Source organism: Numida meleagris, chromosome 5, assembly GCF_002078875.1.
Source record: "Numida meleagris isolate 19003 breed g44 Domestic line chromosome 5, NumMel1.0, whole genome shotgun sequence".
Taxonomy (NCBI): domain Eukaryota; kingdom Metazoa; phylum Chordata; class Aves; order Galliformes; family Numididae; genus Numida; species Numida meleagris.
Window position 1 is genome coordinate 19838282 of NC_034413.1, and position 26730 is coordinate 19865011.

At 42.2% G+C, this 26730-nt stretch overlaps 3 protein-coding genes across 8 annotated transcripts in view; all 3 read left to right on the top strand.

The window, feature by feature from the left end:
- The window catches only part of SEC24C (SEC24 homolog C, COPII coat complex component), a 36307-nt gene extending 28368 nt beyond the window's left edge, over window positions 1-7939 (top strand). For 5 of the 6 annotated variants that reach the window (XM_021398041.1, XM_021398042.1, XM_021398044.1 and 2 more), the window contains 10 exons: window positions 695-811; window positions 1272-1442; window positions 1803-1899; window positions 2203-2348; window positions 2806-2944; window positions 3387-3505; window positions 3835-4014; window positions 4648-4839; window positions 5258-5347; window positions 5864-7939. In XM_021398041.1, coding sequence (XP_021253716.1) covers window positions 695-811; window positions 1272-1442; window positions 1803-1899; window positions 2203-2348; window positions 2806-2944; window positions 3387-3505; window positions 3835-4014; window positions 4648-4839; window positions 5258-5347; window positions 5864-6004 — 1392 coding nt within the window. In that variant the 3' untranslated portion in view covers window positions 6005-7939. Of the gene's footprint in view, window positions 1-694; window positions 812-1271; window positions 1443-1802; window positions 1900-2202; window positions 2349-2805; window positions 2945-3386; window positions 3506-3778; window positions 3800-3834; window positions 4015-4647; window positions 4840-5257; window positions 5348-5863 lie in introns of those variants that run through there. The other variant, XM_021398046.1, reaches the window with a different exon arrangement.
- On the top strand, window positions 8562-17090 carry FUT11 (fucosyltransferase 11). Its single transcript, XM_021399621.1, has 3 exons — window positions 8562-9305; window positions 10525-11150; window positions 16414-17090. The coding sequence occupies exons 1-3, from the start codon at window positions 8562-8564 to the stop codon at window positions 16559-16561; spliced, it is 1518 nt and encodes a 505-aa protein (XP_021255296.1). The 3' UTR covers window positions 16562-17090.
- On the top strand, window positions 24203-26659 carry CHCHD1 (coiled-coil-helix-coiled-coil-helix domain containing 1). Its single transcript, XM_021398886.1, has 3 exons — window positions 24203-24399; window positions 25119-25237; window positions 26243-26659. Exons 1-3 carry the CDS (start codon window positions 24258-24260, stop codon window positions 26354-26356), a joined length of 375 nt encoding a protein of 124 aa, XP_021254561.1. The 5' UTR covers window positions 24203-24257; the 3' UTR covers window positions 26357-26659.

The following is a 26730-nucleotide window of genomic DNA, read 5'->3' on the forward strand; positions in this document are numbered from 1 at the left end:
TAGGTAATTGCACATGTGATCTAACTCAGACTTGTGTGTACTGATCAAATTCATTTCCTGTATGATACTCCCCAGATCTGTTCTTATAGCTTTATTTGTCTGCTATGTAAGGTCTTAGAAGTATCCCCTATACTCAGGTTTGTGACGGTTCTTCAGTCAAGAGACAATTCTAACTAGCAATTGATTTCTCACAGACTGTATTTGGCAGAGCAGATAATCTACTAAACGTTGGCTAATGTTCATAAAGCTATTTATTTAATGATTTCTCGAAAGTCAGGTTACAAAATCCTTTACCATTTCTATGGCTTTTCTATTCCTACAAGCTCAGCAGCTGTAAATCAAAATAAACCAATGTAACTCATTTGCGCAAAACCTTTTGTAGCAGCTTTGGAAAATTAAGACCTCTTTGTCTTCTCAAAGCCAGTCATTTTCTCCCTGCTATGGAAATAGTACAGGCCCAGAAGAACTGAAACTTCATTTTCTGTAACTGATCAGGAAGTTGTGTTCCCTATGTTAGGTATCGGTGATATAACCAAGTGATTACTGAGTGTGTGTGTAAGATGCACGTTATGTTCCTGACATAAAGAAATAAAGCAGTAAAGATGCTTTGTATGCATGTTCTTGAATCCCGTTTTCCCTGAAGATTTTTATTAAATGTTTCTAACCTGAGCACCTTCATCCCTCTCTTCTGCAGGCAGCCGAGTGTGCTGGCAAGCTCTTCATTTTCCACACCTCTCTGCCCATTGCAGAGGCCCCAGGGAAGTTAAAGAACAGGGATGATAAGAAACTCATCAACACAGATAAGGAGAAGGTAATAATGACTTGCACGATGCTTATGGTACAGTTCTACATTGTACTCTACAGGGGATAAAATAAATCTGACGTAACATTGAAAGAACGAGAAGGGGTTAGCATGTAATGTAACCATCAGAGGTAATATCTTTCTACATTCTGCTTTTATCTTCTGCTCTCAAGCAGAGATGTGTAGTCAGCTCTGGTACGCGAAGAAAAGGTATGTCCTACATTCTTATACAGGGTAAAATACTATAGATGTGTTAAAGTAGACAGACTCAGGATTAAATCAACATGTCTAGTAATTTTCATGATGATTCGCTGTTTTTCAAAGGCAGAGTCAGGAAGACTTCCATATAATCCTAATTTCCGTTAAGTGAGACTTAAAGTAAGATTGTTTTGACTGTGATAATAACTCTGCTCTTGCTTTTTTTTTTTAACCACAAACTTTTGATCTTGTCTCTGACTTCCTTTCTTAGACTTTGTTTCAACCTCAGACAAGCTTCTACAGCAATTTGGCCAAGGACTGTGTAGCCCAGGGCTGCTGTGTGGATCTGTTCCTGTTTCCAAACCAGTATTTGGATGTGGCAACATTAGGTGTAGTAACGTACCAGACAGGAGGCTCCATTTATAAGTATGCGTATTTCCAGGTAAGCGCCCCATTGAATCGAACTGGTATTTGATCTGAATAAAAGTTACTGTTCAGTTTCTGGTTCTTATTTGTGGTGTAAACCCTAGTGAAGAAGAAATTTAAGTAACAGTTTATCTCCAAAGTAGTACAAGATTCTCGCCAAAACGATTATTAGCTTTGCCTTTACACAAAGAATCTATTAAGAACAGCAAGCTATGCTGTTAACTTTTAGCGTGATATTGTAGTAGTAGGGCACTATGCCCTACATGCTGACTGATTTTTAAAGTAGAACTGCAAGTGATACCTTTTTTAAGTTTCTTTGTGGTTTATGGAGCAGCTCTGATTTACAGTGAAACTTCAATTGTTTATCATGTTTTAGCTTGAGACAGACCAGGATAGGTTCCTGAATGACTTGAGAAGAGACGTCCAGAAAGAAGTGGGATTTGATGCTGTGATGAGAGTACGTACAAGCACAGGTGGGTGTTAGCGTGAATAAGTTTTAATAAATTGACCATTTGAAATATACCACGTGGGAAGTAACAGATTTTTTCCCTTATTTAAAACTTTCTGAGGTGATGCTATGCAAGAAGTTCTCTAAAAGCTTTGTCAAGTTAAGCATTTTGTCAAGACTGAAAAAAAGATTCCTGCTGAAATCTGTCGAGATAATGTGTTTTCCCGGTGATGGGATTTTCAGGGCTCCAGAGGCTGTCTTGTTATTCTGGTGAAAAGTACAAGTTACTTATTTTTCTTATATACTTTTTTGTATCCTCCTTTTGTAGGAATTCGAGCAACTGACTTTTTTGGTGCTTTTTATATGAGCAACACAACTGATGTAGAGATGGCAGGTTTGGACTGCGACAAAACAATCACAGTTGAATTCAAGCATGATGACAAATTGAGTGAAGACAGTGGTGCGCTCCTTCAGGTGAGGTGGAGGGCAGAAGGCTTTCTGGAAAAAGGAGTGGAGCTAATTCAGAATTGTTAAGAGAAGCATGCCAGGGCCAGAACCAAAGCGGGGAGCATGTGCCAATTGAAGAAGATGATTGTTGCTTTGCAACTGACACTCCCTCAAGGAACTTTTTGTTGTTTCTGTCTGTTACTGTACCCCCTAATCTTTCAGAATACGTGGTCGTAGGTTGACCTCGAAAGCAGTCTGTTTCCAAGATAAGTTTCTGTTATTAAAAACATTTGCTGCTTGTTATCTTTCATTCATGCTGACTCTTAGCAGATGCTTTTAGCTTATTGTGCAAATCCTCTACATAATTTTCTTGCTTGTTGAAGCATCTTGAGTCGTGATTTTTAATGAAGTATGTTCAAGCCCTGCCTAACTTATTGTAACAGTACCTTATTTTCCTGTATCCTGGTGTTTTTGTCTCGTACAGTGTGCTCTACTATATACAAGCTGTGCAGGACAGCGACGACTCCGGATTCACAACCTCTCACTGAACTGTTGTACGCAGCTTGCTGACCTCTATCGAAATTGCGAGACAGACACGCTTATCAATTACTTGGCTAAATATGGTAAGAATAGATATGTTAAGAAGAACCATACCCTTTAACTGCTGTTCAAATGCCTGTTGTCATTCAGTGACTTCTGTTCAGTCTTTGTGAATCAGGTGGCAATCTTGATAGTTCAGTCACTCAGGAGGAAGAGCACGAAGCTGTGATGATAATATTGTGGCTTAGGACAAGAGTTACGGGTAGAAGGTGTAGGCTTATCTGTCCTACAAATTATCTCTATTTTTATAGCTTTGTATTGAAAGCTGTCTGAATTCATAATTGAATTTATTTTTGGACTGCTTCTCCAAAAACATGTTTCAATTGTTTGTACTTGGACTCTTCCCAAACTATAAACAATGGTTGTTTAGATTTACTTTGTGGAAATAGTGTTGTTTTTTTTTTTTTTAAACAGTTTGTCAGCAGTCACTTCATAGCTGTCCATTTATTTCCTCTTTCTTTGCAGCATATCGTGGAGTTCTGAATAGTCCAGTAAAGGCTGTAAGAGATTCACTGATAAATCAGTGTGCCCAGATCCTAGCTTGCTATCGAAAGAACTGTGCTAGTCCATCTTCTGCTGGCCAGGTAAACTCTGCTGCTTTAATTTGAATCATGGGGTCAGATACTAAAATGTGATTTTAGCTAATTCCTTGCTATTTTGCCTATTCAAAAAAATAAAAATAGACTGAAAGTAAAACTACAGCTGAGAATGGCTTGTTGGACATCTTTCTGAAGCTCAGAAAGCACTGCCTGCTCCAGTTATGTTATTTTTGCAGGTCCATATTATAAATAGACAGTCAGTTTTCTATTCTCACATCTGTACCACACTGTTGGTTCACTCAAGCCTTGTTTTGTCAGGCGTAAGCTTACTCAGCAAGAGAGCTGAACATCTTCTGTATGCTTGTGACTTGTAGCTGATTCTTCCTGAATGCATGAAGCTGCTTCCTGTGTACTTGAATTGTGTATTGAAGAGTGATGTCCTTCAGCCCGGTCCAGAGGTCACAACAGATGACCGTGCCTACATTCGTCAGTTAGTCACATCCATGGACGTGGCAGAAACAAATGTTTTCTTTTATCCCAGGCTTTTGCCCCTTGTGAGTAATTTGAGACGTTCTTAACACTTGAGATGTGCTGTTGTCTCGACTTATCCTAATGGCTGGCATTTGTATTTTATCAATGGAAAGCCATTTGAGAAGTATTTGGAATCTGCTATCTGTTGAGATACTGCAGTTAATTCCACTCACGATAGATGCATTACTGCATCTTGTGAATTTGTTCAGGGATTTGCTCTGAGCTGTGAGCATGTAACCAGCGGCATGGAGAAATCTTTTAAATCTGTGGTAGCTTTTTAAAAACTCTAAATTCTTTTTGTAATTTTGTTGTAATTTTAATTGTTGCAGGGAAACCACCTACTATTCTCACTTTCCAGTATTGTAGTTGCTGAAAGAACACTAAATAGTAATTACATTCATGCTGCAGGAAGCAGTACTGGAACTACAGATTACTTTCAGAGCACTACTGTTTTCTTTTGTTAACCAATAGTCTCTCATCTGTATCATGTTCAGTAAGAAAACTAGTCAAGAAAGATGATACTTCAGTCCCAGTTTTTGCAGTGTTATAAACACTAGAAATTGGAAAGCCACTAAGGTCTTGTGGCAGAAATTTTCGGGTCTTCTTAAAATGCTTTTGTTTTGTAACTGTGATTTCTTTACTTCTCTCTAAAACAGACCAAAGCTGATGTTGACAGTGACTCCTTACCGGCAGCAATCCGAAACTCAGAGGAACGTCTCTCCAAGGGTGACATATACCTGCTGGAGAATGGGCTGAACATCTTTGTATGGGTGGGAGTGAACGTGCAGCAAGGCCTGATCCAGAACCTGTTCGGAGTGTCATCCTTCAGTCAGATTAGCAACACCTTGGTGAGCTGGATGGCAGTGTGGGAGATCCTGTCTGTAATAGTAACCCAGCAGTAGAAACATTGAGAAAATAGACTTAATTTTTTTGTTGTTGTTAACAATTAGAAGCATGGGTGGTGAAACTTGTGGAGACATCCAGAGTCTGAGCATGCTGACTTCTTTTTGCCTTGCTTAATTTGACAAGCCGCATTGCCATTGGTGATAAGGAGCACAGCTGATACATAAATTGAGCTAATAATTGATCTTTAGTTTCGATACCATGTTATATTTTCTTTTTAAGTAGCTGAAGTCAAAGAAATTGTGACAGTAAATACATTTGTAACATTACATAATATGCCAGAGCTGCTGTGTTGCTTTTTTTTTTTTAATGGTGCTATACTTCTTCACCTGACTAATGGGGATTGGATGTCTTTCATTCCAGAGTACCCTGCCTGTCTTGGAAAACCCCTTTTCAAAGAAAGTACGGTCTATTATTGACATGCTTCACCTGCAGAGATCCCGATACATGAAGGTAAAAAATGTTGTTCCTTGTTCGTTGTTCTTAGTCACCTTCCCTTTTACTCTTAGCAGAGCAGATGATGCTAACCCTGTTCATGTAAACTCTAATGCTGAACATAGTCTTACAACTGTGATTCAGACATATACGTTTTTTCAAAGATCTGAAAAAAATTCTTATATTAGTTTTGGAGTTCTATGCAGGGTTTTTTCAAACCTATTATAATAGGTTTAGAACTATTAGCTTTAGAACTATGGTTCTATAGTATATAATAGGTATATGTTATACTATATTCTATAGTATATAATAGGTTTTTTCAAACCTATTATAATACAGTTCTGCACAAACCATGTATGTTGAGTTTTCTTTCTAAATATGATTGAAACTTAACCCAGCACAATTATGACAGTGAAAGCACAAACGCTCTATCTGCTGTGTTTCTAGTTGTCTTGGTTGGATTTTGAGCTATCTAGCTTTTTTTTCCCAAGAGCATGAATTCTGCTAACGATTGACTCATGTTTTTGTTTGTAGTTAATAATCGTGAAGCAAGAAGATAAGCTGGAAATGCTCTTCAAACATTTTCTGGTGGAGGATAAGAGCCTAACTGGGGGGGCTTCATATGTGGACTTCCTGTGTCACATGCACAAGGAGATTCGGCAGCTACTGAGCTAGAGGAGGGAGTGATGCTGGAACTCAGCAGTGACATTTCAGTCTTCTCTAATGATCTGATCAGAAGGTCCAGCGCCCTCAAAAAGGACAGCGTAGAAATCTGTACAATTCCATAATTTTTAATACACATGACATAAGCAGAAATCCTTTCAACCTCTTCTGGTCCCATATGAGAGATGAATTTTTTCCTGGTGAGGGCTAAAAAAAAAAAAAAAAAAAGGCCTTTGATACCAGGTCTTTTACTTGTATCTAAATTGTTTCCTGTGCTTGGCAGGAGTTCACCCCCCGCTCCATGCTCGCTAATCCTGTTGTAATGAATGTAGTTTTTTTTCAGTTCACTGTACATGATTCAACATTGGGTGAAAAAGCGATAACTTCAAAATTTCTGGTAGTTGCTGTGTGTTTGTATGGGCGCGTGTGCATGCTCTTAGTGTAAAGAGGATGCATAGGTTGGGAGGGCAAGAGGCAGGTTGGGTATGGGAGCTGGAGCAGCCAAACATTTCCTTTTCTCTTAGTAGAGGAAAACGTGACCTTGCAGAGCACAAATGTATTGTATTTGCCTGAACCAGAAATCTTCAAAGGAAAAAAAAGAAAAGCATAGAAAGCCAGTAGGCAGCAGGACAAATTTATTTCTGCTATCTTCCCTGTACTATAAGTTGCTCTGCAGATCCGTACTGGAGGAATTAATAGTGCAGTAAGCAACCATCAACAGCTTCTGAACAGCACAGTGGTGCTTCCTGTTGATGTGAGCGGTGACTCCTTTCCTTCTCATTGCGCAGCTCTGTGATATCCTACTCAGTCCATGTTCTGTGGCCTGTCTTCTTCTGCAGAGTTTACCTTGTCTATCCAGATGGCAGTGAGAGCAAAATCCTCTTAAAGTTAAGCAGAAAATACTGGTAACAAGGTGATTTGGGGCTGTGCGGGAACTGGATGATAAGGAAGTGGCCACTTCCAACCATGCTGTTGTGATTCATAGCAGACAAGCAGGACTATGAGTTCTACTGACCCAAATTTGAGACAGCTTTATACCCTGGTTTGCAAGGAAAGGGACGCAAAAGCTGAGGTTTAGACCGTCCTGTATTACGTATTGCAAGAACCTGATTTCAGTTACCGGGAAAGGTTTTGGCTGTAGGGAAGAGTTCCATCACTGAATGCTTATACCCTCTCTCCATTCTATCTACTGATTAGCTTGCACAAAGCCTTTTTATAAGCCTGTTTGTTAAACTAAAATACCTCAGACAGATGAGTCCATCCACGTTGGCCGCTCTGCCACTCTATTCTGCAGGAGTGGCTGAGAAGACTCCTGTGAAGAAGGAGCAAGTGCAAATAAAATTCAGAATTGTAAGGGCTTTATGATTCACTTTGGGAAGAGGGATTGTGTAGTAGTTTGAGCATTTAACAAGTGCTCTTAAATTACCCCAGAGTTTGAGCACTACAAGTGAGAGGAAAAAGTGTGTGTGGATTAGAGGAGCTATTGTCTGGGCATGATGTTTCAGAGGGAAGTCCTTATTAGGATCATAAAAATATCTGGCTGTCGTTTTAGTTCCATATCCTGTAGCATGTATATACATCCATTTTTCTTACAATGCTGCTGATTTGTCTTCCCTCCCATCACTACATAGAAAGGGGAGTATGGAGAAACTCTTCGACAGTGTAGTTGACAAAACCTTCCTTGTTTTTGTATGAATGTGGCTGACTTTTTACTCCATGCATTGCCTCCAACCAAAGGAGCTAGAGGATTTTTAACCAGAAGGGGAAAAAGTTCCCAGGAATATAAGGCTCAGCAACCACAAATTTCCACAGATACTAATTTCTAGTATTAATACTGAGGGTCATGGGGGGTGGAGAGGAGATCATAAATGAACCTTTCATTTTCTTCACTTGTTTTTTCCAATGCATCTTTTAATTTGTAAAGAAATAAAAATATATTAAGATGTATTTTATGTCATTGTTAGTAAATAAACACTGCTTATTTTTCCAAACCCTGTATTTTGCGGGAGGGAGGAGATGGGATAGGGTGAAGTCTCGCCAAGCGCTCCTTCACAGTCTGCTTTTCTGCAAAACGGGTTTGGTCCTTTCCTTCCTTCTCACCAGCAATAAGAAATTCAGTGAGGGCCAACAGACAAAAGGTGCTGTTTAATCTCAGCGTTACGTTGCTTGGATGAAGGTTTTTAATTTTAGAACTTGCATTTTGCAGCGAGCAGTCCGCGAATGCCCACTTTCCCTTTGTTTTAATACCAAGGGCATTATTTCGAGGTTCCAGAAGAGCATCTACAAGTTCGGCACAGGAAGATGTCCTGCTTCGGGCTCGGGCAGGAGCGAGCTGATCTCGGCCCGCTCTGCGGCAGCTCCCGCACGAGCGCTCGGTCCGTTAGACGCAGAGAGGATTTGCGTTCGCTTCCCTTAAGAGCGCAGCCGCGCGATGCTCCCGATGCTGCCCGCCCGCTCCCTCCCCCGTGGCCGCTGCCCGCGCGCCTCCTCACGCAGCGCAGCCCGAGGGCGGGGCCGGCGCGGCCGTTTCCTGGCGGCGGGGCGGCCGGCGCGGGCCCAGCTGCGGGGCATGGGCGGCGGGGGGCCGGGCCGCGGGGCGCGGCGGGTGCCCGCCTGCCTCTGGGTGACGCTGGCGCTGGCGTGGGGCGCGGGGAGCCGGGCCGCCGTGGCCGCGGGGGAGGGGGACGGGGAGGCCGGGCCGGGGGACGCGGGGGCGCCGTGCGGGGCGGAGGGCTGGGCGCAGGCCGCCGTCCCGCCGGGCCCGGCCTTCGTGGCCGCGGCGTCGTACCGCGGGCCGGGCAACAACGACACGCGGAGCAACAAGGCGCTGCCCATCCTGCTGTGGTGGAGCGGCAGCCTCTTCCCGCACTTCCCCGGCGACACGGAGCGCATCGACTGTCCGCGGGGCTCGTGCCTGGTCACGCGCAGCCGGCGGGCGGCGCGGCACCGCCGCACCAAGGCGCTCATCTTCTACGGCACCGACTTCCGCGCCTACGAGGCGCCGCTGCCCCGCCTGCCCCACCAGACGTGGGCGCTCTTCCACGAGGAGTCCCCCATGAACAACTACCTTCTCTCGCACCCGCCCGGCATCCGCCTCTTCAACTACACGGCCACCTTCCGCCGCGAGTCGGACTACCCGCTGACGCTGCAGTGGCTGCCCGGCGCGGGCTACCTGCGGGGCCCGGCGCTGCCCCTGGCCGAGAAGGACGCGTGGCGGCGGCGGGGCTACGGCCCGGTGCTCTACATGCAGTCCCACTGCGACGTGCCCTCGGACAGGGACCGATACGTGCGGGAGCTCATGAAGTACATCCAGGTGGGTGCGGCGGCGCGGGGCGCTGTGGGAGCCGGGCCCGCCTGGCCGGGTCGCTCCGCCTCGAGGCCTCCTTTAACGGGGTGTGTTTGTCCTCGTTTGTAGCCGAGACGTGAGTCGTAACGGGAAGCATGCCGACTGCAAGCTGGCCAGAAGGACTAGTTTGTGTGCCTTCCCAAAGCACGGTCCAGACTGCACTGCATGCCAGTAGGTAGCTGTTGGTCGTGGAGTTGGCTGGCTTGCTCAGCAGAAAGTTGTGCTAAGCCTGGATAGATCTTGTGGACCGAGTGCTGTACGGTGCTGGAATCTGTGGAGCTTTAGGTGAGCAGGAGGGAAGGAAGGCTGCGAGTCCGCTGACGAGCCTCGCTCCCGCTTAAAAGAATGGGCGTGCGACGACAAGTTTGCTGTGCTTCGAGAGTCTGCGCCTTATCTGTGTTGTGGTAGGGCTCTGCTGTGTCTGTGCTGGTTGGCTCTGCTGGGGCACTGCCCGTAGAGAGCAGCTTCATAAGCTGAAATAACGCTGCTTCTTTGGAGTGGGAAAAACAGTTTAATGCTTTCTTTTCTTAAAATTTAAAGGATAGTAGGTAAGGGAAATCTTGGAAACATCTTCCCCGAAGTCGCTTCTGCTGTTTCTGTTATGCAAGTTCATCATTTGTTCGGTAATGAAGCAAAGACAAAATCACTTTAGAAACCTCACTCTATATTGTCAAAGCACAAAGCGGACGCTGGATCAAGTATACTCTTTCTTTTTAGACAGTACTCTTCCAGCTTCCTCTGTTGATTGTTGGTGGTTTCTTTTTCAGTCTAACAGATGGAAAATAGTTTTGCCAAACTGCTGAGATTGGGAGCTGTGTGAAATCATTGTTTGGAAAAGGCCTGATCCCTACTAAGTAGAAACAGGACTTTCAAACCAACATGGAGGAAGCTGAATGCCCTTTTTTACCTCGCTCTACTTTATTCTCTAATGAATGTTTTTTTTTTTTCTGTGAAATCTTGTTTCTCCATATGTTCTCTCCTTACTTGTAGTGTAGTTTATGCTGCTTTTGAAACTGAGCATTCAGTTTATGACTAAAGCTGTTGGAAGAGAATTGGGAATCTAGGAGTAATCTAAATGGAAAGAAGTTGGAGTGAAGTGAGGCTCAGCTGAGGTAGTTAGGAATTTTAGGAGGACTGTGAGCTCCAGGCAAAGAAATCACTTAGTAAAGATGGCTTGTTATTTTAGGTTGACTCCTATGGGAAATGCCTGCATAACCGTGAGCTTCCCAGCGAGCGACTGCGGGACACTTCGACAGCCACTACAGAAGATCCCGAATTCATGGCTTTTATCGCCAGGTACAAGTTCCACCTGGCCTTGGAGAACGCCATATGTAACGACTACATGACAGAGAAGCTGTGGCGTCCAATGCATTTGGGTGCTGTCCCAGTGTACCGAGGCTCCCCAGCTGTGCGGGACTGGATGCCAAACAACCTCTCCATTATTCTTATCGATGACTTTGACAGCCCCCAAGAGCTGGCAAAGTATCTTGATTTCCTTGACAAAAATGGAGAGGAATATTTGAAGTATCTAGAGTATAAAAACCTTGGTGGAATAAAAAACCAGTTCTTGCTAGAGACCTTGGAGAGACGGGAGTGGGGTGTGAATGACATGACTTTGCCCAATTACCTGAATGGCTTCGAGTGTTTCGTCTGTGACAGGGAGAACACCCGGGTCGAAGCGGAGCAGGAACACAAAAAGTCTCGTGGGAAAACTCCAGCTCCGGCACCTCATGTAGCTCATTTCCAGCACATGGGATGCCCTATGCCAAGCCCTGGGTTTGGAAGTGTTGAAGACCTCTCTGGGGAAGACAGGTAATTTATCAGTACCATACTTCTTGAGAAGAAAAGCTTTAAATAATAGTAGCTGTAATTTTTAATAATGTTTGATACTTAAAGCATTTATTAATACATGTCTAGTTATACTTTATATTATGCCTTATGGGTGCTATGGCAGTTCTACTAGTAATGTGTAACACTGAGGCTGAAAAAAGGGCTTGGCCAATGGTGCTGGTTAGTGGTTTGAGGGACTCATAATAATATGTTCTGATGTTCTGTGACCTTGCGCAATTTGTTTCCCTTTTGTCTACCTTTCCCTTATTTTGTTTACTTGCTTTAAGGAGGAGTGTTATTCAGTGCAGTGCACTTCGGATGGCTTAGCTTGGAGGGGACCTTGATCATCTAGTGCCAACCACCAGATCAGGCTGCGCAGTGCCCCATCCAGCCTGGCCTTGAATGCCTCCAGAGATGGGGCATCCACAACCTCTCTGGGCAGTCTGTGCCAGTGCCTCATTGCCCATTGTGTAAAGAACTTCTTCCTAACATCTAAACTAAATCTTCCCTCTTTTAGTTTAAAGCCATTCCTTCTTGTCCTGTCACTGTCAGACCTTTTAAGAAGTTGGTCCTCCTCCTGCTTGTAAGCCACCTCCAAGTACTGGAGGGCTGCAGTGAGGTCTCCCCAGAGCCTTCTCATCTCCAGGCTAAACAAGCCCAGCTCCCCTGACCTTTCTTCATAGGAGAGGTGCTCCAGCCCTCTGAACATCTTCATGGCCCTCCTCTGGACCTGCTCCAGCAGCTCTGCAGCCCTCCTGTACTGAGGTCCACTTGCTAGCCTGTGTTTGGGAGAAGCTCTATATCTCGTTATGAATGATTACTTGAAGAATAGAGTTGCCACAGCATTTAGTGTGGGTCTCATTCACTCCTGTTGACTTCATTTAAACCAGATGTATGGCTCACCCACTGTACTTTACAAGATATTTTGGGGCAACGGAACAAAATTTGGCCTGTGTTGAAGGACACAATCCCATTTATTTAGGAGAAGGACCCTGCAACACAAAATAGGTTCAGTGCTTTTTGTTCTTCTTCTATGCAGGGATTGTTACTGTTGCTGGAATCTGCCACTGTTGCAGTCAGCCCTGGAGCTGCCCTGAAGTTTGTCAGATGGAAATAAGCACAGCAATGCTGAGGCTAAAAATAGGCTAATTTTGGCGGAGAGAAAAAGATTCTGGTTTTGTTTTTTCATGGTGTGTTTAATCCTTAGTGTTTGTACTGACTTGGTACAAAACAAGTCAGTGTTTGGGCTCCCAAACCTCGAGTTTTTCCACAGACGGTGTTTGAAATGGCAGCTGTTGGATGGAAGGGTTGCTGCAGTTCATAGAACATGTGTGTGCTCTTTGTAGTTCATATTGCTAGCACAACGTACTTGGATTTCTCCATGTTTGTCGTTACTCTCTGCATAGCCTGCAACAATTTCTTTTTAGGCAATTATTCAAATGTATGCAATTCTGAGCCATCAGGCAGCCATCATAAAAGCAAAACCCTCAGCTGCTGCTTCCTTGCACTGTGTTCAGTGGTTAGCTGTCACCAAAGATTGCAATGCTCCGATGTTAGTCCTACTGTAGGATTAATGACTTTAAGAAAATACTGAAAAGATCTGATGCACTGTCCAGAAAGAAATTGTTAGTATACTTTATCATAGCTTATATTGGTTTAGAGCTTTGTTAATTATTTCCTAGACTAAGGACTTGAATACTTAGGAGTATTAAAATGTTAGAGGAAACAGAGTTGAAAATGTAAATTTTCAAGTATTCTGTAAGCTAGAACTGAATTCTGTGTGGATGTGAAGCTCTAAAAGTTTTTGATAGGTTATCCATCCACTGTAACTGGAAGAAAGGACAGGGAGCTACTTCTTCCTATGTTTGGGTGCTTTTCAAAATGACCAGCTGAAATAAAGAAAGAAAAATAAGCTGAGGTAGTTCAGTTTCTTTAGGATATCCCTATTCCACAAAACTCGTGATGTTTGTCTCCAAGAAGCCTTTCTCATGATACAATTAATTCTTATGTTGACTAATTGAATTGAAAAGTTATATTGGTATGTAAAACAGACCAACAGACCTGTAAATGGCTTTGTAATCCTTTGCTTTCCTGAGGTTGAACGATGGTTGATTGATTTCTCAGTCTTGATAGCAAAATGTACTTTTCCCTTATCACGTGCTCTGCAGTATCCTGGTCTGTTTAAATCAGTGTTCTCTGCTTCTTCATAAATTTTCTTGTACTTGAGCAGTAGATGGCAGTAGAGAAATAGCTTTGAAGGCATGACATGGTGTGCCTATGTGACTTAACGCACATTAAAATACTCCAACATTCTGTGCAGTGCTCGTGAGCACGGAGTTTTGTAGAGATGGTCCATAGCCCAAGCTACAGCTGCATCCCAGGGAAGTTTCCATGCCTTGCTGAAACATGGTATGTTATTCTCCCACTGTTTATAGGTAAGTTGTGTCTTCAAAATATTGTACCAGGGAAACTTTTCCATTATCTGCCATCTGCTTCAGAAAGATACGTATATATACCTGCTGGGGCTTGATGAAGAGCATCTCCAGTGAAGTGCAGTGGTTTCTGTCTCATAAAGGTCTGAGCTTTCACTGTTTGTATCTCCGAAATGTAACATGATCACAACAAATAGCATGACAGAAATACAAAATTGCTACCAGAACCCGTTCAGGTAAGGTTTATTTTTTTGTCAGGAGTTCTACAGGAACATTTTGACAACGACTCAGTCAATTTAGATGACCACCTACTGAACCATCAATTGTTAACTTACTCCTTTACAAAACATTACTGTGGCAAAATGATCCAGGGATAAAAATGGCAAAATGTATGCAACATAGGAAGTCTGACTGTAAACGTACAGTGTGACTTCGGGTTCTGGAGGCATCTGGAGCACCAAACAGCAGAGCCAGTTCAAGTCTCGATATTGTAGAGTTAAAATCCTATTAAAATATGGTTACCCTGTGCACCTGCATGTGCTTTAACTCTTACTCACAGATGTAAGTTGTTTTCTGTGTTGACAAATGTGCTGAGTTGACCGGATATCTCTCACAAGTGTATGTAGCCAGAGCGCATTATTAAATCTTCACTTGGCTGTCCTTTAGCTGCGAGTGGGGGAATACTTCTCCTAAATCCTTGTGTTTGCAGTCTCACTTGTGCTTGGAGCTCTTGGCTTCACACAAAGAATAAATGTCAGAAGAAAGACTGTAGAATTTGTGTGCATTGAGATACAAGTCATTCACTGTAATGTATAGAGTTCCTGTCTGCTTTGTGCGGAAAACAGGGGAGTTGCAGCAGTCCTCGTGATGAAAATGTGTTTGGTAGGAACTGGAATCTACAATTATTCTTGCACTGGATTGTGGTTTCTCAATTCTCTCGCCTTTGTGAAGAGGTTTTGTTTGTTTCTGTGGTATGAAGTCATTTCCCAAAGGTGGGTTTTGACAGGATAAATGCAAGAAGACTGTCACAATGCCTTTCCAGTTACCTACACAGTCTCAATCTGTGATAGTGTATATATATATATTTTTCTTTAATCTTCTCAAGAAAGGAAAAGCCAGTGTGCCTTCAGAAATGGAAGATTTTGGAATTGTCATGGTTTTACTAGTTCTGTTTTATGCTGATGTCACAGTTTATTTAGGACGAGAGAAGAACAGTTCAGAAGTGTACATGTACAGTGCAAGGCGTTTCTTGCAATAGAAGCATCCTTAGCTCATGGTAGTAACATTCCAGCTGTATGTAGTTGGTAGTTTCAGGGGATTTCTACAATTGTGTTTGTCCTGGTGTGCCAGTATTTGTCCAAGTTATAAAATCGGAGTGAATCTTGTTTCTTAAAAAAAACAGTAAGAGCAGCGTAAAAAGAAAAATACAAAAGTGTTCTTATGTAATGTGCCTGACAAAACATTCACTTGAATACTGGAATTTCTCTTAGTGCTGTTGCGATAGAATTCAGCCACAGAACACTCACTTCCTGTTGCCCGCTGCCCCTTGGCCTTGTGCCTGGTGCTTTGGTGAGGGTACTCACTCATGGGTGCCCTTACTCGGTGCTGTAAAAACCGTGCAACTCACATTGGCACTCCTTGAACAAAGGTTAATGAATTGAGTGGTGAAGCAGAGTGATCTCATGGCGTGTCCAAGTGCTTCATTACAGGAACCTGTAGGCAGACATTTTTGTATGCAAAATTAAGCCTCTGTTTGTGATCCTTCACGTTGTAATCAAGGTGAACAGGTTAATTTTGAGGTCTCTGCAGAAATGTCCTACCAAAGATGATTCATTGACTACAAAAAATGAATTCCTGTGGCATACAAGTTTTATGCTGCTTCAGAATGAAAGTATGAAAGTGCTTGTGACATGTTTTGCATTTCGTTTGCTCTTCCTGGAATAGTGGCTAAGATCTGCTTCTGGGCAATGCAGTCGTGCTTGCTTTAATGTATGGTGTCTAGAGTGAATGTCGAAGCACTGTGCTTCTGTCTGTGAGGGAGAAGAGCTCATGGGAGCAGATGAAAAAGAGTGTCACTTTTGGTCTGTACAGAATTTGTGCTGATTTGATGGTGCTGGGTAGCAGCTGTAACAGAGAAGAGATAATCAGTCTGTCAGGAAGGAGGGGTACTGGCTGAACAAATTGTTGCCGCACCTCGATACAATAGAAATGTGTCCACCTTAATGTGAGTGGGAAGGGAATTGGCTGTTGTCTGTGCGATAAAAGGATGGAGAATGGGTCCATTGAAAATGGTCTGGAAGAAAAGAATAGAGCCAGCTGAGGGACATCAGGATTGTTCTCTCTTGTCATGCGTTACCTGAATTTGTACTAACAGGAATTCTGTAACTGTTAAATGGTTTGTCTGAAAAGACTGTTACCTAGTCTAATATCTGTAGTACACATCCTGGCCATGGATGGCTGCTCTTAGAGTCGTATGAAGACTGATTTAGACTAAATCTCTTAGACAAGATTTTATTTTAATAGAAGATCTTATTCTCAACAATTAATAATTTGGTCTCTTTGGCTAATGCTAGTCACATGCTGATATTTCTAAGATGTTCTGAAGCTGATATTAAGTTTGTTTTACATAGAGAATTTTCATAGCAAGTCACTTCAAGTGGGTTGAAACACAATGGCACAGTAACAAACACTGTCATGACCATCCCTGGAACTATTTTCCTCTTAGGTGAAAGGGAAAAAAAAATAGTGCTATTACAGCTGCAGACACATTTGTGGTGTTTTTTAATGATGTCTCTTTTCTTCATTTGTTTCAGTTGGAAAGAGATGTGGCTTCAGGACTATTGGCAAAGCCTTGATCAGGGTGAGGCCCTCACTGCTATGATTCATCACAATGAGTCACATCAGGGAAGATTTTGGGATTATATGCATGAGATTTTTCTCAAGAGGACCAGGCAACGCTGATCCATCCCTGTAAGAGCTTGGTTTGAAAACTGAAAAAGTTGTGACTGAGAATTCTTACTTCTCTCCAGATGTTTGCCTTGAAGTAGAAGAAACTCTTGCAGACTGTTTTTCTGGTGCGTGAAGTGAGTGATTCTCTGTTGCGATTGGATTTCAGCTGTGGAGATGTGAGCAACTGCTTGTATCTGAATTGCAGCTCTGTGGTGTGAAACTGCTCCTGACATGAGGGTGTCAACATGTGGGGCAAAAGAGGAATTTTGCATTTGGTATTGCTTCCCTGTGGCTTCCATTATTTCAGAGGAACACGTTTTCAGACTCTGCTCAAATTCCCTAAGTTATTTCAGGGACTTTTTTTATATCCAAAATACTCATTTTTTTATATTTCACACACTTACTCTCCTCATTAAGTTATACTTTTTCATGCTATTAACAAGTAGCTTTACCAGTGAATGAATTACAGAAGACTAATGTCTGTGGAGAGCAGTTGTGCCTTATGAAATTGCAGCAATAAAGTCTCTTCTCTCCAAGTAAATGTGCCTCAAATGTTCCTCCTTCTCAGGGTAACTGAACAGCTATAGGCAGGTCACTTACTCTCTGCCTCACTTTCCTCTTACGCTAACTTCCCAGGTGACAAACATAAATGGGACGAGACTAGATTGTTTAATTCACAACTTGGAACCAGACGTTTCACAACAGACAGAGTATTGCCTGGTATTTTGCAGAACCAGGGTAGAATTAGTAGCTTTGCTTCTTTTATGTTTCCATAAAATCTAAAAACCCAGCAATAATCTTGACTATTTAATCTCTGCGATTCAGAGGCCTTTGATTTGTTCTTCTTGAGTATCTGCACCTTTCTGCAAAGACAAATACATTTTAATGGTGGTGCTTTTCCAGTGCTCCCTGTGGCTTGGATACAGACCTTGCAGTCTTTCTGTGCTGAGGTGGATGATCAGAATGGGAAGCACAGAGGTGGTTTTGTATCTGTACCTAATCTTAATGCAGTAGGATCCTGGTCTGTGCCTGGAGTTCCTAAAAGTGAGTGAGTGAGTGACATATAAATCTTCTTTGCTGCATAACCTGTATCTCTTAATAAAAAAAAAAAAAATAAAATGTGCTGTTCCCTGCCATGCTGGTACCTTTCTGAAATAATTGATCTTGCATTGGAAGGAGACTTGTTTTTCTTGTCTGAGGGGTTTAAATGCACAGGCCACACACTGCAGTGATGTTTCTAATGGTGTAATGCTATTTCCCACTTCTCTCTCTTTGGAAGTAACTACTGGCTAAATAGCCAGAGTGTATCTATGCCTAAGGTTGATCTTTGGTAATGAAAGTCTAGGATCTGGGAGGTGATTTCATTTTGTAAGGCAGTCCAGGTGTTGCTGGGACAAGCCAGAAGCCTGTTAGTAAAAGCTGGGAGTGGGACTGAATGCACATTCTGTTATGTCATTATTGTTAAGCGGTGTATGGATCAGTTTGTCTCATTTTTTCTCAAATTCTAATTCATAATACTCTGGGCATATTATGGATATAATATTCCTATAGGTGGTGATGCTCATCTCAGTGTTTGCTTCTCAAGTGATACAATAATGCAGTGTTAAAATCTGGGCATTGTGAACAAAGAAGACCCACAATTATCCCTGCATTCTTGTGGGTATGGAAAATGTGTGTGCAGTACACTGATCTCACCTGACTTTTTGTACAAAATAAGGAGAAATTTTCTTTTTTATTTGCTGCTCCTTCTGTAATAAATGGCTCTTCAGCTAAAATGCGTTCAGCAGTTTACGTTCTTTATTTTTCAGGTACTCAGGCTACAGGGATAATTAGGTGAATATATCTGAATTAATTTTTCAAGTGGATTATTCAAATCAGATTAAGATTATAGATCTGTATATTCAGGATTAAAGTGGTCACAGTGTGCTTGAGAAGTAAATAAAGAAAATTAAGACTGCTTTAGCTCTGAATATGAACTTCTACTGAACTGCTTAATGGGATTTAAATAGATTGGCTGAATTAATTTCCTCAGTTGCTTGAGATTCCCTTCATTTCATGTATCTATATAGAAAGACATTTGATCCTCATTGACTGTCTTCTTAATTACCTATATCTCAAAAGGCTTTCTTATCCAAGTTTTGTTGGGATAGGCAGGAGAAATTCTGATCTTGCTTTTCATACTAAACATAAAAATAAGGTCCACATGCTAGCACACTCCACTTTTTGCTATTTTATTCTGTAATTTAAGTAGAATTTCAAGAAGTGGGGCATGCATCACCAAGTCCAGACATTTTATTGTTTTTTAATAATTTATCTGCCATTACCTGAATTGGACATGATATACATTATGTATTGTCCTTGTAGAAATAATGAATAAGTACCAGTAACAAGCACATGTATCATAGCAGTTGCTTAATTCTTGATTAGTGAGGTCTTCACTCCTCGCTTCACCTTTCTGCACAGCAAAATGAGCATGTCTTTGTCGACTGACAATAGAATTGAAGATCTAGTGGTACAAATTTAAGAGTAGCTAGTAAAAACTTAATCTTTGGGACCCTCTGTATGAATTTACTAGTTTGAAACCAAGTATTCCTTCACCACTACTTTTTTTTTTTATCTTTACTCAGTATATTACATCCACCAGCCAACAAGTTTATTTTGTGTTTGTTTTTTTTCCTGTATGAATATACTACAGAAGGCTGTTTCATGACTATTGCCAAAGATGAGTATTTTTGACTGCTGTGATCATGATATCCTTTGTTAACACAGGTGAGAAAGCAGCACTGGTATGAAAATAACTTTGTCACAAATGTTCTTCGTGTTTTTCTTCCTGAAGTTTTCAAAATACAACTTTTAGTTTGTTAGCTAAGAATCACAAGACAGTTTCAACAGCTTTCTCTTCCAAGTTCTTAGTGACTTCCTAGATATACAATTAACACCTCTGGTTTATAATCAGTGTGCTTGTGTATATCAATACCCTAAATCTGTTTCACTTACTGTATATATTACACTAGGGCTGAAATGGTTCTTCCAGAGCGTTGTATGAATTTCTTCTGTAGCTACCAGGCAAGCTCCTCGGGGGCAGGAGGAGCACTCATCTTCCCAGCTGGCTGAAGAGCTGTGGTTGCAGTTCTGTTCTGTGCTACTGACTGACCTTCATAACATCCAGTCCTGGGGACAGTAAAATGTTGATCCTCACCAAGGTTTTGCTTTCATCTCTCTTTGACTGTTTGGAGGACGCAGAAGGAGAAGCTGGGTCTTAAAGCTTTGAAGGGCATACACATCTTGTCCCTGTGCACTTTGCTTGTAGCTTACACCAGTTCTGGAACAAGAATAGCCATCACTCTACAAACACTCCCTTACAGCTAAAATATTTATAACTGATAATCTATTTTTGATATAATTTTTGATATAATTTATTCTGGTTTTGTTTTCCTCCTCCTGTCTTGTCAAAGCATTCTTTCTGAGATTGGGTATCTTCGAGGCTGAGTTCTTCTACCAGGAATAAGGAATGTGAGATTAATTTACATAATAATTCATTTTGAAAGGATTGCTCTTTAATGTCCAAAGACTGCTGCCAACATTAGCCAAAGTGAATTCAATTTATGATCCTAGTTGTCTTTCTACTAATTCAAATACGTGAATGCAGACAAGGAGGAAGGTCACTGCAGCAGTTATTCATGCTTTGGAGAAAGGTATCCGTTTGTGCAGGTTTCTTGGCAGTAGATTTCTTACTTCGCTGCTTTAAGTCCAAACCAGCTAAATAGAGGCTGAATGTCATCACTCATGTTGTGACTGCTGGAAGGCTTACATGATGCTTTGCATAAACAGTGTATACAGCCATCTTTTGTTAACCCCGTTCTCTGCGTGCAAGTGCCCATAATCACAAAACCACAACTGTGCCTACTCAGGAACTTTAGTAAAGGATATCAAATACTAAGGTGGTAAAGAAATTACCCATGTAAACCCTTTGGCAGTCCTCTGCTAGCCAGGGTGAGTCACTTCCCTGCTTGTCATGCATTTTCCTGTTTACTGTGTGACTAGAGGGAGGATTTCAGAGCTGTCAAGACAGCTTTATTCACTAGTATTAATGTTCTAAAAATAGATACCTGCTCCTCACAACTGCTTATATATGAAACTGTAGTAGATTCTGTTAATGCCGTGTCTCAGAATTGTCTTGAAAAACTGGGATAATTTATGGTCTCTGAGAGGTGAGAGAGAGAAATGTTGGACTGAAAGTTAAAAATCAAGCAATCCATTTCATTGCATTGGACAAGCTAAAGTTGTCTTTCTCCTGCCAAAACTGTGGTACCAGGTGCTGCATGATTTTTTTTTCTTTTTTCAGGAAGAAGCTGGGTATTTTTGTTGAATTGGTAATCTATGTTTTCTGTTCTTTCATAAGGACTACCATTTCTAAGAAAATAACCTCAGTGGAGAATTCTGATTTGATATCAAACAGTGATTTCTGCAACTGAAAAAAAAAAAAAAACTTGTTTCTGTCACTGTAGTAATTTTCAAACAGAGCTAATGATCTCTGGGTAGTCTCTAATGATGGTAAGAATGAGACACTTCAAGAACCAGGTGACAATGGATGTATGTGTTTGAGGAGAAAAAGAAAAGAGTCTTTCTCTCTGCAAAGTGCAGCAGCTGGAGAATCACAGCAAAAATTCTGTCACACCTTGGCAGAGGGCAGTCTTAACTGGTTTGGGAAACAATAGACGGTGAAGGAACAAATAACTCCTGCAGGGCTGGAAGCAGTATAAATTAAATTGGAACAACGTCAGGGACATCACTGTTTAAACAGGCTTTGCTATGTTAGACAAGTGGCCATCTGCCCCTGTAACATCTTTGCATACCCACACTTCACCTATTGTCCCAAGAGAACCACTCCCTTAATGATTAGCTGTCATCTGTTTGGTTGAATTTAATTAAGATTGTTGATAGATCTCCAGGCACCTCCTGAGAAGTTGCATTAATCAGAAACATGCAGGAAGGTAGTCTCCTTCATTCTGCCCAGCGACCTCTACTGACAAGACAAAATTAATCAGAGAGAAAATCCTTTTAGCGATAGGACCAGCTGAGCCAAAGCCTATGCAGAGTTTTAACAGAGTGCACTTCTCCTATGATTCAGTATCTCTTAAGCTGGCAGCGAGAGATATGGGGCCTTGCAGAGGGATTAGAAAGAGTGGAGAGGAGCGGAATTGCAGGGTTTGTTCCAGAGCCCTGATATGACTAGCATCTTAGTTTGTATTCTGTGTGCTCTTCCTGCAGAAAAGAGTCATCTAATGCTGCAGCAGCTCACCTAGAGATGGTTTGGGGGATCTTGGAATGGATCATAACAGACCACAATGCTTAGAAACATCTCTGAGCAAGTAAAGAGACATCAGGTAACTTGTAGAATGGACTGGAATTGAATAGGTCTGAGAATCAGGGATCGGGGATGGCAGTTCAGATCTATGTAGGTGAACAGAATAGTTCAGGGAGGCTGATACGGTTAAGGTAGCTCAGGATAAGGTAGGCTGGCAGTGTAGTGTTGGGAGAGCGACCTGAGAAAAGAAATTGCCTCTGTCTTTGTGCCTAATGAATGTATTAAGTGCTTGTACCATCCAAGCACAATAGCCCAGCAGACCGGAGTTAAGTCTGAACTGATTCTAATGTTGGCAAACTGGTTAATCGTACTGCTAGTTAAAGTGGGGATGTCCTTTAAGGCATCTCCAATTAAACTGATACGTCCTAGGACAGCTAACATTGAGGTTAAGGAGATCAAGGTGAGACAACTGAGAATAAATAGCTGTAGGCAAGGGTATTATGAGGTTGTATGGGAAGAATTAGGACACTCAGGATAAACTTGGGTGAATATGTTAGAATTTACTTGAGGAAAGCTGGATCCAAGCAATTCAGAAAGACGTTGTCAACTCTATTAATTTCTTCCAATACATCTGATTTGTAATTGTTTTTTGGAAAGTACCTGGAAGTTTTAGATGGTCTCAAGGAAGAGAAGGATCCATGGTATAATTTCTTATCTCTTAAGAAGATATTTAAGACAGCAATCTCATTTTAAGGATGAATCTTATTACAGCATTTTTAGTGTTGCCATTTATTGCAGCATAGCATTTATTGCAGCATTGTAATTGGCCCTCATTCCATTTGTGATGTAGGTTTTTTTTCCAAATCTAGTAGTGATAGTTCATCTCTGTGTCTCATTGGACACTCAGTGCAGCTGAAACACAAGCTGGGATTCAAATTTTAATGGTATTCATTCAATAAAAGAAGTTAGAAATGCAGTTAGAATTTCACTCACTCTTTATAGATGTGTGTTCAGAATGCGCAGTACAACATCTGTGGGGTTTGTTGAAGGAACTCGGTTTCTGACTTCCCCTGAAAATTCAGAACTTCTGCCCCATTCATTTGTGACTCTGTGCTACCAGTTGTACAAAATACAGGCGATAGGGAGACTCAGCTATTGAGGAACAAACCTATTCTGTAGTTCCATGTTCTCCATTAAAACGAATGTTTGTTCCTTGCTTCTGACACGTCTGCGTGGTGTGTGCAGACACCATCACGTACGTTATTCTGTCTGCTCGGGAATTTCATAGGCTGATGCTCCAATCCGAGGCTGAATGCCAGAAAAAGAAAAAATAGTTTATGATGCAGAGAGCAATAACTGGGGCAGGAAGGTATTAAAATTCTCCTTGTGTAGCTTGCCTTTCTCTTCCACAGCCCCCCCTGCCATTTTCCTTGGAATTGTTTAATAGAGATCAGCTTTTGAAGGTGAATGTACCTGAAGGTGCTGCCACCATTAGCTAATGTAATTTCTAAAAAGGAAGGGTGATTTACAATGACTGCAGTTCAGTTTCTCAGCTGGCTTAGTAATTACAGCAGTCAAATGCGGCAGAGAAAAATGGCTGTTGGAGGTGTAAGTGGGAAAGGCAAAAACACAAGCAGCTGAACCTCAGAGGGACGGCTGTACTGAAGTGTCACGTCTCTGTGTTGAACTGCAGGAACCCTACGGTGTAGTGTCAGGGTGCATTCGGAGGCATCTGCCTGTTCTCTGCCGCACGAGCTAGGGAGATGGCTCCTTTCTGTCCCACCAGACAAGCATGGAAGCAGAGAAACACCCCTTAGCAAACTGCTTCAGAACTTCCTGATAGACTGTTTGAATCTAAGGAGATGAGTTTTCTTTTGGTCCTCTTTAGGAAAAAAAAAATCTTTTATTTACTTGGATCATGTTTTCTCCTATTTTTTAAAATTGGACTGTAATTAGTTTAAAAATAACACGAATAATCATAGTCAGATAAGCCAGAATATACTAAATGTACAGCTGCAGCAAAATCTGGTAATGGTGCAGGGAACTTTCTGGTGTCGGTGTGGTTCCGTTTAAATCAGGATAACGAGAAGCCCGGTGTCTCGATCACCTTGACTAGGGCAGGGCTAGGGGACTGCTCGGGTTTTGTGTGAGCTGTTAATTTTTCACAGACTGGAAAGCAGGACAGAGGGCAAGGCTGCGGTTGCAGCCCAGCGCTCCTTGCAGCGCGGGCCCGCTGGGCTGACCCAGCTGTAGGGCCGCGCGCTCCCGCTGGGCGCTGCCGTGCCCCAGCCCTGTGCCCTTCCGCGGGCACCCGGCGCGCCCGCCCCCTGCGCGTGCCCGCGCGGAGGGTCACGTGGGCGGCGCCCGGGCCGGCTCGCCGTACGGCCTGTCGCAAAGAGCATGGCGGCGCCCGTTTACCCGGCTTGGGTGGGCCGCTGGGTCTCCGGGCAGTGGCGGCAGAGGAAGCGGCCCCCGGCTGTCCGCCCCACCCGGCCGCTGGTGCTGGCCAACAAGGTGGCGAACCGCCGAGAGCTGGCGGGAGGTGAGTTACCGGCGCCGGGCCACTAGTCGGGGGGCAGCGTCCCGAGCCTCCGTGAGTCAGAGCCCCGGCGGTGGGCCCTCCCGCCTCGTTCCTCAGAGCTAACCCGCCGCCCCCTGGGGGCCCTACCCTGAGGAAGGGTCACCACGGTGACGGGGCAAGGGTGAGTTCGTGCTTGGAAGAAACTTGTGCTCTGAAGGGCGCTCCTGGAGAGTTCCTGAATTTTGCAGCTGGAACATTGCGATACAACAAGGAGGTGTTTGCTGAATATATAGAAAATATGGAGGAAAAGAGAAAGCAAAGGAAAAGAAAACATCTGTGGTAAATGGTTAGCATCCCCTTTGCACGTGGGACAAGACCAGATGCATCCCAGCAGGCAAGGGGACCTAATTTGTGCTATGTAATTAGTGTGTGAGTTCTTCTGAAAAAAGCATTTTCCCATACTCCAACCCTGAATCTATGTTTTATGGTGCTCTTTGTGCAAATTCTTACGGTAAATGCTATATCAAAATGTAACAATTAGATGGCTCTGATGGGGCAAATCCTTCTGGTGGAAGTTTTTTTCTCTAATTCAAGAAATGATGATATCCTCCTCACTGTTGTTTTTTCTCACATGTCTCTACCCCATCTTGAAATTCTGTTTGGAGCTCTATGCACTGTGGAGGGCATTGGCATGAAATCTCAGATACTTGAGCTTTCATAGCTGTGTCTTTCCTTTCTAGAGGCGACTTGTCTTACAGAGATGTCAGTAATGATGGCCTGCTGGAAGCAGAATGACTTCAATGATAAAGCTTGTGCTGAGGAGATCCGGACATTCTATGACTGCGTGGCAAAGGCAGAAGTAATGAAAAGCTCTTTTATTATTCTTAGAGTCCAGTAGTAGGGAAGGAGGAGAAACCCTCAGTCATATTTTGTGTGCCAGCGTAATAGTGTTCTGTGAACAATTTGATTTGTGCTTTGAGAAATTCAGAGTGATGCAGATCATATACACAGTCCTTTCTGTTTGTATTTCGAATGTAAGTAAAATAAAGAAATGTGGGAAGGGACCAGGTGTCTTGTGTGTTATAACTAGACCTGAACTGATAATCACATTTAGTCCTTTTGGTGTTCACATTCTCAAAGCAGAGCTCTGTTGCTGTGTTAGTCTATTCTAACCTAGGCCATTTCTCTTAATTTGCTCCAGTTTTTAAGCTCTATAAAGTTTTAGCACTCATGAAGCAACAGTAGACACTGCTCTTCTCCATATGTTATTAAAGTTCTGAATGAAGGAGAGTACAATTTAGAACTGTGACTTAAAGCTGTGATTTATTTACTAAAGCCATATTGAGTTTTTACCTAATACAGTAAGTTTGAAATGAAGTCAGTTTCAAAAGCTGTGTGAAGGTAGGTACGTGTACTAAACTTGTCCTTAAACTGATGGCAGGTTTTCAGGCTTTTTTAGTAATAGTATCATCATTTAATAAAGTATCTTTTTACTGCTGCAGTTGACAGCATAAATGAGAAACTGTCCGCACTTTATTTGGTAGATTACAATGAAAATAAGAAATAGAAAGTAAAAGACAAAACATCTTTATATTGTATTTCTTTCATAAGCTTATAATATTGCAAAGTAAAAATATGGAGAGATCATCTTCACAGCATGTCTGTCTCATTTATTTCACCCTTTAAAGAAGCCTATACAGTTCTTAAAAGCCTTGTGACTGTTTAGCTAAGTACTGTTATGAGTGTTGCTTGAAGAAACAGGATTCTTATCAAATAAGCAATCCAGTGCAATTATTATTAGTCTTTACAGAGCCAGTTCAGCAAATAAACAGGTAATATTCTTAGTTTTCTTCTTCTATTTCAGGAGGAGCGCAGGGAGAAAAAGGACGAGTACGCTCTGTCACCCAAGGGAAACATATCTTCAAGCAAAGTGAACAGTCTCCTGAGGAGGTTTCCTAATATTACACGTTATGTGTAATGTGCTTTACTAAAGGGACTGCAGACGAGCAGATAAAGTTGGGGGTTTTGGAAAATAAATGATAAATAGAGTTTTATGAATGTTTAATGTCTAGTGATGTCTGTCAACACTGCTGTATGGATCTTGACTTCATATTTTATTTCCAGAGCAAAAAAAAAAATTCCATCTTGATCGTCGGCTGAGTTTGTTCACAAGGTTCTTGGATCTTGTGGTCTTAGGATTTTTGCAGTGAGTTGTCCAACCAGCCACTGTGTGGAGTAATGTACTCACTGTGAAATAAAATCTTCCAGGAACGTGTGTAAACCTATTTTCTAAGCTAAGGGTGACTTTTCTTTGGTTTATAATCTTCCTGCTTAACTTATGAGCTGCTATCA